Here is a 13,627-nt window from a genome sequence, read left to right as displayed (position 1 = left end):
AAATAGATTAATTTCCAAGGATTCTTCAAATAATTTTTGGAAAATAATCTGTCATGATAATATTTTGTGTTGATTAAATTATGACCCTAATTATATAATTTGAAGTTTCTAATTTGTTTTCGAGATCTCAAAATTTTTAAAGAGTGCATACTTCTGGACAGTTTTTATCTGTGGCAAGAAGCGCAGCTGCTTTTAAAGAAGGCAACTTTTCGTGCATTTAACATATCATGATAGTTGGGAAAATGTGTGTTTTTTTGTTCTTGTATAGAATAGAGTTGTAAAGTAGTTACGACAAAAAATTCTATTATCCTAATTTCTGGTTGTTGTCATAGAAATGCATTATGTACTTGTGGTATTGTCGTTTTCTCTAAGAATTCTTTGGAACATGTGTTCTGCGAAAATGTCTATGGAAATTCACGCGCCTCCTTAGCACGCCGATTTTGAATTGCGGAGGATTCCCCCTTTTTACCTTACAGTTACGAGCTGATTCCGTCGTGCTATCTCGTAATTTGGTTTATTAGAATAATAGCTTTAACATTTGAATGAAAACGCTTAGTTTGCCCTATTCCAATTTAATTTGGAACCAACCTGAAGAGAGTAACTCCTGAACATAGATTTCTCTTAGTTTTTAAAATAAATCTTCGTAGTAATAATAATAATAATAATCTGTATTTAAAAGCCAACTAAAGCCATATACAAAAAGACATACTAAAGAAAAATTACACTTCATTTGACATCCTTCCCATCAATACAAAATTTCCTACTGCCACAATATAACGGGGAGTCCTAGACCTCATTAACTCACAAAGCAGCCTATCTTCACCATCCTGGATAACTGATCCCCTTAAATGCGAGAGCTGCTTACACCGGAGGAGGAAATGGCCCAATCCATAATCATTTTCCCCACATCTCAAGCAACTACACCCGGCCTCCGGACCTTCCCTCTTTTTCCTTGCAACCTAAGAATAAATTGGAAGACAATTTGCTCGAATCTGAATCCTAATCCTCAAATACTTAATGGGCAATCCCAGCTTGAAATAAAACTCATGACCAAAATTCTCTTTTACTTCTCTATACAAAGCAAGACTCTGGAGATTTGTCCACAGCTGCTTGCCATAGTTGCACTTCTTGGTCTTCAAGTCTTGCACTAAATTCCTTGAAGAACTTTTCATGATCCTCTGGCCCTTTTCCCTTCTCCCACGAACTTGATAATCCATTCTCATCTAATATCCTCTTGATTTGTGCTGTCCATGATGTTTTGTTACACTGAAGAAGATCTTCATATGCTGCTCGGGCAAGTCTAGTCTGGGGAAGTTCTAGAAGTCTTAACCAAAATTTGATGATTTGGGTATATCTTTTCAATTTCAGGTTAAATATACCAAGATCACCTTTTAAAACTAACACGGTATCACAGTTCTATGTTGTAAATTTACAACTGTTCTTTAATCTCACTTTTTCTTTTGAAAATAAATAGGCTTTACATGCTGAATTTGAAATTTTCATCAGAACGGTGTTTCCCACGGGCTGGGTTTTATAAAAACAATGTTCAGGAAAATAGACAATTTTCTGGCAAAAAGTTTTTTTTTTCAAATTTTTATCCCAAGAAAAATTTACAAGTTTATAAAAAGTGAGAAGGTACTTCTAGATTAAAAGGCATTAGGTGTTTCCAGGTCGCAGTCAAGTAGAAAAAGTACTTAATTAATGTCTGTCATCCTCATAATTTGAAACTAATGATGACATGGTTTTAAAATATGACCTAGGAAAGAGAAATCCTTTATTTTCAGGTCATTACGGTTTATAACTGAAAGTCTCATTTGCCCTGCCGGTATTTTGTGAATTCATTTCCATGCCAAATAATTAGTATAAGACTGTCTAAAAAACGGTTCGTATAATGGACATGATGGTTTGATGATGCTCTGTTTTATTCAAAAGGGACCATAAATCAGTCAAGACAGAAATATTTTACATATATAACGCGAGGACCTTAGGCCTGAACGATCCTCCTCACCCCCCCACTCAAAAAACAACTAAATTTTCGTGAATTTTCAAGCACCCTTATTCAAATTATAAAATAGATGTTTTTTAATGTTGGAATCCCCCTCCCCCAAGAAAAAAGAGTTATTATTGGTCCCTCGAAAAAAGTTCCTGTATACGTGCCTGCTGATTCTCATTATTTTCGGTTTTTGAAAAACAACGCATTTTATCTCCTCTTCTGAACTAAACATTGGAATATCAAAATTCTTGCCTAATTACATTCAGGAAATTTATACTTATCGGATTTTTATAGTTGGTTCCAGTTTAACTGCATTGCAACGCGCCGTCCACCTATTGCTTTGATATAGCCCTACACACAAGTTTGTGACTTTTTTTTAGCAGCCACTATGAACCTACTTTTGATTACAAATAAGTTTGCAACCCAAGAAAATCACCAAAATTTTACATATAGCCTAGGGCCACACTCAGACCTTAGACAGAGAAAGGAGGTGTATTCTAGCTGGAATCAGCTCTACAATTCAAAAATAGAAATTTTCTGTGTTTGATGGAGCAAGAATTTTGTTTTTATAGTGTTTTGTTCAGAAGAGGAGACAAATTGCACTGTTGCTGAAATAAGTACACAAAATGAATGGAAACAACAAAAAGGGCAACCTGAAGTGTTTTGCATAGGACTATATTCAAGAACTGGAGGATGGGGGCTGGGATGGAATTAAACTGAAATCGAAAAATAAAATTGGTAACCTTGGTGCAAGATTTCCTGTCTAGACTACCAATAACAACAGTTCGGATTATCCCCTCTTCTTAACTAAGCACTATAATAACAAGATTTGTGCTTTATTTCATTCAAATAATATCCATTGGTTTGATTTTCAGAGTTGCGTTTAGTTTAATTGTATAACAGCCCCCCCTATTGCCTAAATACAACCCTAATCTATACACTAAAATATCCAAGAGTACTTGCATGATATACCCCCTGCAGCTCAAGTTGTTCATGCATTGACGCACTGTAGACCGGTTTCTTTCAACTTAGCGTGAGAAAAGACAAAGAGAAGTGACAGAGTAGATGGGAAATATATAATTTGGGGTGGGGGTAAAACACCCCTATATATTTGCACATTAGGGGTGGGGGTAAAAGATTTGGACAGTGTGAAGTCAGAAAGCAATTCTTACTTCTTAATATCAGAATAATCGTAGCTAACACATTTTGTATGCAGACCCGCTGTACTTTACCCCCTCCCCCTAATGTGAAAATATATAGCCCAAACTTGTTCCAAAGTATTACATTTTTATCATACTTGGTATATTTTATAAGGATCAACCTAACTTCACTTCTGGAGCTGCAGGGGGTATATCATACAAATACCCCCATGGCTACATCCAGTTTTTTTGGGGGGAGAGTAGGGCTGGTAAGCATTTGAGCTTGTCACAACTTTTTAAATCTAATGAACTAAAATTTCATAAATGATGTGAGGTCAAGAATTTTTTATTATACTGCTTAGTTTGCTTTACTCTTTTCCCCCTCCTGTGAAGTTTTAATTTCCTTTAAGTATGTAAAAAAAGGCAAAAGAAAATCCAAGAATAAACCAACCTAACTTGAGACATATGTAGACACTTGTGAGCCATCTGACTCTCACGGAAGCCGAAAAATGACTGGTGAATGAAAGAAATCTAAACCAGTTGAATAGTTCAAGCAGAAGAATGCTTTGTCAATTAGGTACAAAGGAAGTAATGTAAACGCATACATCACTTGATTTTATATACAGATATATAAAAAACAACAGCAATTTTTTCAACTGTAAGTGAGGAACAACATTAAAACTTAAAACAAACAGAAATTATTTCGTATATGAGGGGGGCTGCCCCTTCCCTATCCCTCATTCTTTACGCTAAAGTCTGTAAGTTAAAAAAAACTTCTCATTCAAATTCAGTGGCCCTTGTGTTTCAGGAGTCGCTCTTAAAGAATTGGGACAAAAAGTCAAACTTTAGTGTAAAGAGCGAGGCATGAGGATGGGGCAGTCCACTCTCATATACGTAATAATTTCTGTCGTTTTAAGTTTTAATGTTGCTCCTTACTTTCAGTTGAAAAAAGATTGTTTTTAATTCATAACCTTGAAAATTCTACTTATGAAATCCCCCCCCCCCAAAAAAAATGTCCGCGTATTTCCCGACAAAAATACTGTATATAAACTTTGGTCATATTGCAAATCTTATGTCATCACTGCAAGTTATGTCATCAATGACATAATTGATGTCATCATAATTTCTGAACTATGCTACACAAAATTTTGATGGGTTGTCCTTGGGGGGGGGGGGAGGAGCGTGAGAGGGGGGCTAGTTATCCTTCTATCTTTTTGGTGAATTAAAAAGAGCATTAGAACTTTTGATTTTAGTTCGAATGAGCCGTCTCCCAATCTCCTAGGACCGTTAGTTCAATATAATCACCCCTGGGGAAAAATCACGCATTCGTGATCTTCCTCTGGCAAATAGACACAAAGTTCCACGTTTTTTGTAGATATCACAGGCAGCGCAATGCGCTGCCTAAGTAAAGAACGATGTTGGCAAAATGTATTATTTATTATTTTTTCCTTTAGACCAGGGCACTTCGTATCGAAGGAGTTGTCGTAGAAACTTCAAAAAGGACTTATTTGACTGGAAATTGAAGGTGCTAGTTCCCTTTTTAATTGTCAGCAGTGATTGGAAGGCAGATTGCGCCATCTCAATTCCCATCATTTCCCGAGAATCATCCAATCAAAATTTTGATATAGCTATTTTGTTCGATGTAGTTGATTTCTAGATAGAAATTATGATTTTGAGGAGGGCACTCCCCCACAGCCCTCAGGGCACGGATTGTAAGTTATGCCCTGGGGGCATATAAGGTTTTTATAGAAAGCGTTGTCGTAGAAACTTCAAAAAAGGCTCGTTCGATTGGAAATTCAAAGGGCTAGTGCCCTTTTTAATAGTCGAAAGTGATTGGAGGGCAACTAACCCCCCCCCCCCTCTCACGCCCACCTTTTCCCCCAACACATCCAATCAAAAGTTTATGATAGCCATTTTTTTCAACGTCGTTGAAAGTTCTTGAAATTATATCTTTTAGCAGGACACCCCCCCCCCACAGTCTTCAGGGCAAGGGTTATAAGTTATGCCGAGGGGGCATATAAGGTTTTTGTTGAAAGCTTTGTCGTAGGAACTTGAAAAAGGGCTCATTCGATTGGAAATTCAAAGGGCTAGTACCCTTTTTAATATTAGAAAGTGATTGAAGGGCAGCTAACCCCCCCTCTCACGCCAACCATTTTCTGAAACATGTCCAATCAAAATTTTGAGATAGGTATTTTGTTCAACGTAGTTGAAAATTCTGGAAATTATGTCTTTGAGGATGAAACTCCCCCTGCAGCCCTCTGGGCAAGGGTTGTAAATTATGTAAATTAGAAAACGTTGTCGTAAAACTTCAAAAACGGCTCATTCGATTGGAAATTTAAAGGGTTAGTGGCCTTTTTAATAGTTGAAAGTAATTAGAGGGCAAGTAACCCCCCTTTCACGTCCACCATTTCCCCAAACACATGCAATCAAAATTTTGAGATATTCATTTTGTTCACCGTAGTTAAAAGTTCTAGAAATTAGGTCTTTTGGGATGATAACACCCACAGCCTTCAGGGAAAGGGTTGTAAGTTATGCCCTGGGAGCATATAAGGTTTTTATAGAAAGTGTTTTCGTAGAGACTTTAAAAAGGGCTCCCTCGATTAGAAATTGAAAAAACTAGTGCCCTTTTTAACAGTCGAAAATGATTGGAGGGCAACTAACCCTCCTTTCACGCCCACCATTTCCCCAAACACATCCAATAAAAATTTTGAGATAGCCATTTTGTTCAACGTAGATGAAAGTTCTGGAAATTAGGTTCTTGAAGATGACAACCCCTTCCCCTCCCACAGCCTTCAAGGCAATGGTTTTAAGGTATGCCCTCGGGGCATATAAGGTTTCTTATAGAAAATATTGTCGTAGGAACTTAAAAAAAGGCTCATTCAATTGAAATTGAAAGAGCTAGTGCCCTTTTTAATAGGCTAGTCGAAACTGATTGGAGGGCAACTAACCCCCCTCTCACGCCCACTGTTTTTTAAGAGTCAAAGTGATCATTGGATTGGTAATCAGGCACTATCCACTAGACAGTTTTGGCTACTACACTGTAAAAGAAAAATTGATTTCCAACAAAATGTTTTGCTCGAATTCAAACACGTAAAAAAATCCAATTTTTCTGTTTGAATTGTGACTTTCTTATTGAATTCCAACAAATTATTGAAATTATTAAGATTTATGCATTTTTCAGTAGAAAACTGTAATTTTTGACGCAAATAGGTTATGTTAATCAAAATGGTTGGAACTTCAACAGTAAATTGAAATTTTTTAAATATTATATTGAATTTGACTATGGTGCCATTTAAAGTGAAATTATGTACAAATGTTTTTATGAACAGGCATAAATTATGTACAATCATTTTTGCTTATAATTAATATTTTGGAGCAATCGAAGAATGTCATAGAAATTTTTTAATCACTTATGCCTTATGAAATAGTTATACTGTATTAATAGAAGAGAAACAATTTTTTTTTGGCCTTTTCTACATAAAGACAAGACCCGACTTATTAAATATTAATATCATACTTTACGGGACTATTTCTGTAGTATGAATACGTAAGCCTTATGAAATAGTTATACTGTATTAATAAAAGAGAAGCAATTTTATTTTTTGGCCTTTTCTACATAAAGACAAGACCCGACTTATTAAATACTAATATCATACTTTACGGGACTATTTCTGTAGTATGAATACGTAAGTTTCGCTGGAAACCGACGATCGCGCTAAAATTCATGGTGAGTGGAAATGTCTGCCTCTGAGCGGGAGAAAGACCGGTTCGGGGTTATATCGAAAATTGGTTATTGAGGACAATTCCTGGCTGCTGTTACACTGTAATAAAAAAAAAAAAAAAATCGATTTCCAGCAAAATGTTCTGCTCGAATTCAAACAATTAAAAAAAAAACTCAATTTTTCTGTTAGAATTGTGACTTGCTTATTGAATTCAAACAAGTAAAGAAATCCAATTTTTCTGTTGAAATTGTGACTTGCTTATTGAATTCTAACAAATTACTGAAATTATTAAGATTTGTGCACTTTTCAGTAGAAAAAATGTAATTTTTGACGCAAATAGGTAATGTTAATCAAAATGGTTTGTATATCAACAGCAAAATGACATTCCTTGAATATTGTATTGATTTTGATTATGGTGTCGTTCAAAGGGAATTTATGTACAAATGTTCTTATGAATATGTATAAATTTATTTACAGACATTTTTAACTTATAATTAATATTTTGGAGCAGCGGAAGAATATCATGAATTTTTAATCACTTATGGCTTATGTAATAGTTAAAGTGTATTAATAAAAGAGAAACAATCTTTTTTGGCCTTTCGCTTATTGTATTTCGTTGTATTTGGCTGAATCGCTCCTTTCTTGTAGTTAACACGAACTGTTTGCCTAGCAAAAGAATAAGTTTCAGTAATTTTGTAGTAATAGGCTTGATTGGTTGATTGTTGCCTCCTTCACCTAGGTTTGGACCTTCGAGACATGCAACACTGTAAAAAATGATTGTTTGGTACTCAACAAAAATTCTTTGTAATGTTTATCAACAGCAAAATGTGAATTTTAGCAGCTTAAAGTGAATATTAGAGACCATTTTGAAATTCCATTATCATTATTGAATATCCAATCTGTTGAGAAACAAAAATGTGCTCATACTACAGAAATAATCCCGTAAAGTATGATATTAACAGTTAATAAGTCCGGTCTTGTCTTTATATACAAAAGGTCATAAAAGATTGTTTCTATTTATTAATACACTGTAACTATTCTATAAGCCATAAGTAATTAAAAAATTCATATGATATTAATCCATTGCTCTTAAATATTAATTATAAGCTTAAAATGGTTGTACAAAAACTTCTGTATGTTCATAAGAACATTTGTATATAAATTCACTTTAAATGGCACCATTGTCAAATTTAATATGATATTCACGAAATTTCAATCTACTGTTGAAGCCCAAACCATTTTTAATAATATAACTTATTTGTGTCAAAAATTACATTTTTTCTACTGAAAAGTGCATAAATCTTAATAATTTCAATAATTTGATGGAATTCAATAAGCATGTCACAGTTTCAACAGAAAAACTGGATTTTTTTTTTAATTGTTTGAATTCAATAAGCAAGTCACAATTCCATCAGAAAAATTGGATTTTTTTTTGACCTGTTTGAATTCGAGCAAAAAATTTTGTTGGAAATCAAATTTTCTTTTTTACTGTGAAGTATAGTCTTCCTTCATCTCCTTTGCTTGCTTGTTATATAGTTGCTTTGAAAAAATAATTTCTGTTGTTTCTGGAAAATGTTGCATATTTCAGAGAAATTTTACCCACTGTTCCCGAGCTACAGATGGTTGTTGTCTGAAAAAAGACATCTATGAAAGCAATAGTTTTGCTCCATGATAAAGTTAGAAAAAAATTGTGTACCCCCCCCCCCCAGTATAGAGCGAATAATTTTGTCTTATTTCCTTCCCAGATCGGATTCTTGGAAACACGCCTGTGTATACAAAGTTTAAGCCGATTCAATTTTTTTCTACTTTTTTGATGGCGTAATGCCTCGGAAGTTTCAAAGTTTTATTTTTAAGATATCTTAATGTATGACGTACTAATTTCAATTTATTGTTGCTGTATTTTTTTTGTTCCTTTCGCACTACTAGCTGTTGAAATCTGTTAACAAATTAAATGTTTTAAAGTATTAAACTCAATGGCTGCCTTTTTAGGTGAACTAGAGAACCTGTCGCTTGAAGAATCCGCTTTAACCTCGTGCCTCTCAGAAAATACTCGTATTGTTCCAGGAGCTACGTCATCGAAATTATCGAACTTGGACTCAAGTCATTTGTTTGCAAAAGTCCGAGTGGTTGACCAGACAAAGGGATCAGAAATTTGTGAAAGACATCTAAGTCAGGTGTTACTCCGTGGAGAACAAATTGTTTTGATTTCTGTTGTGAGTGGTAACCCTGTTGGAAGCCAAGTAAAAAACGAATAGGCTAAGATAGCTTCGCTGATTCATAGATACTTGGTTAATTTCATTTGATTATAATTAAACATGTTTTTTTCTAGTTCTTGATAGAATCCAGGTTTTAGAAGAAAATCGTGATGTTTCGTCTAAAACCTGGACTGTTTCAATTCATGTTATCCCTAATTTGGTTCGATTAATTTTCAAAACTGTAACTAGGTAGTTCGGTCTTCGCAACTCAATAGCATTGGCAGTGACATTTTTGAGTTTCTGGAGTGGTAATATGTATAGTAGTATAAAGAAATAAGGAAGAGAGACTATAGGTATCATTTTATTGTCAGAATTTAGCTGAAAGGCTAAGTTTTTTGTATATTCCTCTGTTATCCCGAATAGAAAGATTTGAATAGTATTAACAAAAAGCTTTACGTTAGAAAAAACTCGCAATGATAGTCAAATTTATGGAGGACCTTGCCAGGATTGGCTCAAAACTAATCTTTAATTCTTGTCAAATTTTGGGTTCATTCAAGACTTGAAGACCAAAAGTGCATATAAGAAAGGGGGATTCAGCCCTCCTCCCTAAAAAGACCAAATATATGTAAAAGTGAAAAACTTGGTAATTAAAAAACCTAACTTTTTTCTGGAGAACAACTTTTGTTTGACCTTACTTAAAAATGGGCTTCCCCTCTCCCCTTAAAAATCTTCTACAGGTGCCATCCAAAACCATATAAAATTACTTTTTTTCTGTATTTTTGTTGTTAAAAAGTTTTCGCAAAATTTAAAATTGTAAAGAATTCTTCTGAATTTTTTGAAAGTCGAAGTAAACCCTTTTTGGTTTAATTTAATTTGTAAAGTAAGCTTAAGCTAAGCACGAACCAAATAAAATTTTGGCTCTCCGAGTAGATTCTCTTGAAAACCGTGAGGCTCGAGACCTTCCTTAATTGAAAGTTTTAAAAAATCCCATAGACCTCTTTTCCGGATTTTTGTCGACAATTTGAAAGTCTGGCTGAATGTTAAGGATTTTTAAGAAGTTGTTGGGGAGGGGAAGTAAATCAAATTTGATTTACTCTTAATATCACAAATGGCGTTAATTTTTCGCCTTCCTTTTTATTCAGACGTTTGGCGTTTAGAACACATTTGGCTAAACGGCGTCATTTGGCGTTGGAACACAATCCTTCTTTTTTATTCAGTGACTACGCAAAAATCTTCTCTGGTTCTTAGTTAGATAGCTAATTAGAGAGAAATAAATGCCTTTAAAGGTAATAAAACTCCTATTTTGTCGTGCTATGATAAAGCTGCAAAAGTTGGCTAAACACTTGCTAACTAATCTATAGACAGAATAGGAAAAGTTATCTGTTTACGCTACAACAGAGAAAGAAAAAGGGAGTACGGTCAAATATATCATTCGCTACAGGTTTTGTTCAGTTCTGTCGATAGCTGAGACTGTGCTCCGGAAATTTTTTTGGATTTCAAAAACATTTTGTGTTGCTCTTTTAGGCAAGGATCCAGACATTTTGAACTCTCTACCCTTCCTCGGGTCTGATGTCGGTTCTTCCTAGAAGAAAGGAAGCAAAATCCTTTCTGGTAGGCCTTCTTGGGAATGAATGATAAAATCCTTACCAAAAGTTTTTAGTCCTCCAGAGTGGGGAGGGGATGAAGCCCCTTCTCTGTTGAACGCTCTTGGTCTTGAATGTTGACCATGCTCGAAAGTCAAGTCGAATTCGAGATGAGTTTTGTGCCAAATCCAGGAAGTGTGAGTGCTAACCCTAGTTTCACCTCTTTGATCTTCACCTTCTAGCATTTGATCATGATTGTATTTTGTTCCAGATGCAAAGTTTTCATATAATTAATTTTAATCTGTCAAGGAATATATCCACGTGCTAAAATACAATTTGTTTTTAACTTTTTTTCTGTGCTAGTTTTCATCGACAGTGTTTCTTGAATTGTAAACAGCTGCATCTTTCAGCATTTTGTGAAAAATATATGGAAGCTAATCTGGCAGAGAGACCGAGAAAGAATGTACTGGCTATCATGAATTCTTGTTTCGAAAAATAAAGACATCAAATTACACACTTTCCAGATTTAAATGTTACTTAAGTATTCCCTACACCACACTACTTTTTAAATTATAAATAAAATGTATAAATAATGTGCAAAAATTGGATTAAAACATTAAGATATCTGAATTTTACTCGTTATTTATATGTTTTCATCTTATTTTTTAATTTTATTTCACCGGCAGGTCTACTTCCACCATACAATGAAGAGGTTTCACTGTCTTCAGAAAAGCGACATTGGATCTGCAGTACAATGTACAACTTGGTTTGAAGCTAGCTGTGAATTACATATATATTATATATATATATATATATATATATATATATATATATATATATATATATATATATATATATATATATATATATATATATATATATATATATATATATATATATATATATATATATATATATATATATATATATATATATATATATATATATATATATATATATATAATGGTACATATATATGGCATATATATATATGTACAAAATGGCAGAAAACGGTACTTCGCTGTGGTCCGACCTCTTTTATTACTTAAAAGGTAGTAGAAAGGGGGGTACCAGCCCGGTACATCAAAACACTACTGAAATATTCCAACTCTTGCATTTCACCGAAATAAAACTAAAATGAACTTTGAAAAAAATAAGAGAATGTAAGTCTGACAAGGTAAACCATGACAAAACACTATTGAAATATTCCAACTCTTTCATTTCATCGAAAGAAATTCAAAATGTACTTTGAAAAATCAGGAGAATGTAACTTTGACAGGGTAAACCATGACAAAACACTACTGAAATATTCCAACTCTTGCATTTCAATGATAGAAATTCAAAATGAACTTTGAAAAATTAAGAGAATGTAACTGTGACAAGGTAAACCGCAACAAAATATTACTGAAATATTCCAACTCTTGCATTTCAATGAAAGAAATTCAAGATAAACGTTGAAATATCAAGAGAATGTAACTGTGAAATGGTAAATCATGACAAAACACTAGTGAAATATTCCAACTCTTGCATTTCAACGAAAGAAATACAAAATGAACTTTGAAAAATCAATAGAATTTAACTGAGACACGGTAAAGCACAACAAAACACTACAGAAATATTCAAACTCTTGCATTTCAACGAAAGAAATTCAAAATAAAATTTGAAAAATCAAGAAAATGTAACTGTGACAAGGTAAACCACAACAAAACACTACTGAAATATTCCAACTCTTGCATTTCAACGATAGAAATTCAAAATGAACTTTGAAAAATAAAGAGAATTTAACTGTGTTAAGGTAAACCACAACAAAACACTACTGAAATATTCCAACTCCTGCATTTCAATGAAAGAAATACGAAATGAACTTTGAAAAATCAAAAGAATGTAACTGTGACTAGGTAAACCACGAAGAAACACTATTGAAATATTCCAATTCTTGCATATCATCGAAAGAAATCCAAAATGAACTTTGAAAAATTAAGAGAATGTAAGTGTGACATGGTAAACCACAACAAAACACTACTGAAATGTTCCAACTCTTGCATTTCAATGAAAGAAATTCAAAATGAACTTTGAAAAATCAAGAGAATGTAACTGTGACAAGGTAAACCACATCAAAACACTACTGAAATATTCCAACTCTTGCATTTCGCCGAAATAAAACCAAAATGAACTTTGAAAAAATTAAGAGAATGTAAGTCTGACAAGGTAAATCATGACAAAACACTATTGAAATATTCCAACTCTTTCATTTCATTCTCTTGAAAAATAAAGAGAATATAACTGTGACATGGTAAACCACGACAAAACACTACTGAAATAATCCAACTCTTGTATTTCAAATAAAGAAATTAAAAATGAACTTTGAAAAATCAAGAGAATTTAACTGTGACAAGGTAAACCATGACAAAAAACTACTGAAATATTCCAAATCTAGCATTTCAACGAAAAAAATTCGAAATGAATTTTGAAAAATCAAGAGAATGTAGCTGTGACAAGGTAAAGCACAACAAAACACTAATGAAATAATCCAACTCTTGCATTACAATGTAAAAAATTCAAATGAACTTTGAAACATCAAGAGAATGTAACTGTGACAAGGTAAACCACGACAAAACACTACTGAAATATTCCAACTCTTGCAATTCAATGAAAACAATTCCAAATGAACTTTGAAAAATCAAGAGAATGTATCTGTGACAAGGTAAACCATGACAAAACACTACTGAAATATTCCAACTCTTGCATTTCAACGAATAATCCAACTCTTGCATTTCAATGAAAGAAATTCAAATGAACTTTGAAAAATCAAGAGAATGTAACTGTGACAAGGTAAACCACGACAAAACACTACTGAAATATTCCAACTCTTGCATTTCCATGAAAGAAATTCAAATGAACTTTGAAAAATCAAGAGAATGTAACTGTGACAAGGTAAACCATGAGAAAACACTACTGAAATATTCAAACTCTTTCATTTCAATGAATAAACCAA

At 33.5% G+C, this 13,627-nt stretch overlaps 2 protein-coding genes across 4 annotated transcripts in view; one reads left to right on the top strand and one right to left on the bottom strand.

Annotated features, from left to right (window-relative positions):
• LOC148940695 (uncharacterized) overlaps positions 1–3,627 on the bottom strand; it is a 193,633-nt gene extending 190,006 nt beyond the window's left edge. For all 3 annotated transcript variants that reach the window (XM_089105501.1, XM_089105503.1, XM_089105502.1), the window contains exon 1: positions 3,584–3,627. The gene's annotated coding sequence lies outside the window, so the exon portion shown is untranslated. The remainder of the gene's footprint in view (positions 1–3,583) is intronic.
• LOC148940694 (U7 snRNA-associated Sm-like protein LSm11) overlaps positions 1–11,226 on the top strand; it is a 66,437-nt gene extending 55,211 nt beyond the window's left edge. The window contains exon 5 of the mRNA XM_089105504.1: positions 8,844–11,226. Within this exon, the coding sequence (XP_088961630.1) occupies positions 8,844–9,109 (266 nt within the window). The 3' untranslated portion in view covers positions 9,110–11,226. The remainder of the gene's footprint in view (positions 1–8,843) is intronic.
• The last annotated feature ends 2,401 nt before the right edge of the window (positions 11,227–13,627 follow it).

Source organism: Artemia sp. Qi Xiang Cuo, chromosome 19 (assembly GCF_049724085.1).
Source record: "Artemia sp. Qi Xiang Cuo chromosome 19, ASM4972408v1, whole genome shotgun sequence".
NCBI classification, from domain to species: Eukaryota; Metazoa; Arthropoda; class Branchiopoda; order Anostraca; family Artemiidae; genus Artemia; species Artemia sp. Qi Xiang Cuo.
The sequence above is the reverse complement of the archived record's forward strand: the minus strand, read 5'-3'. Positions and strand labels throughout refer to the sequence as shown.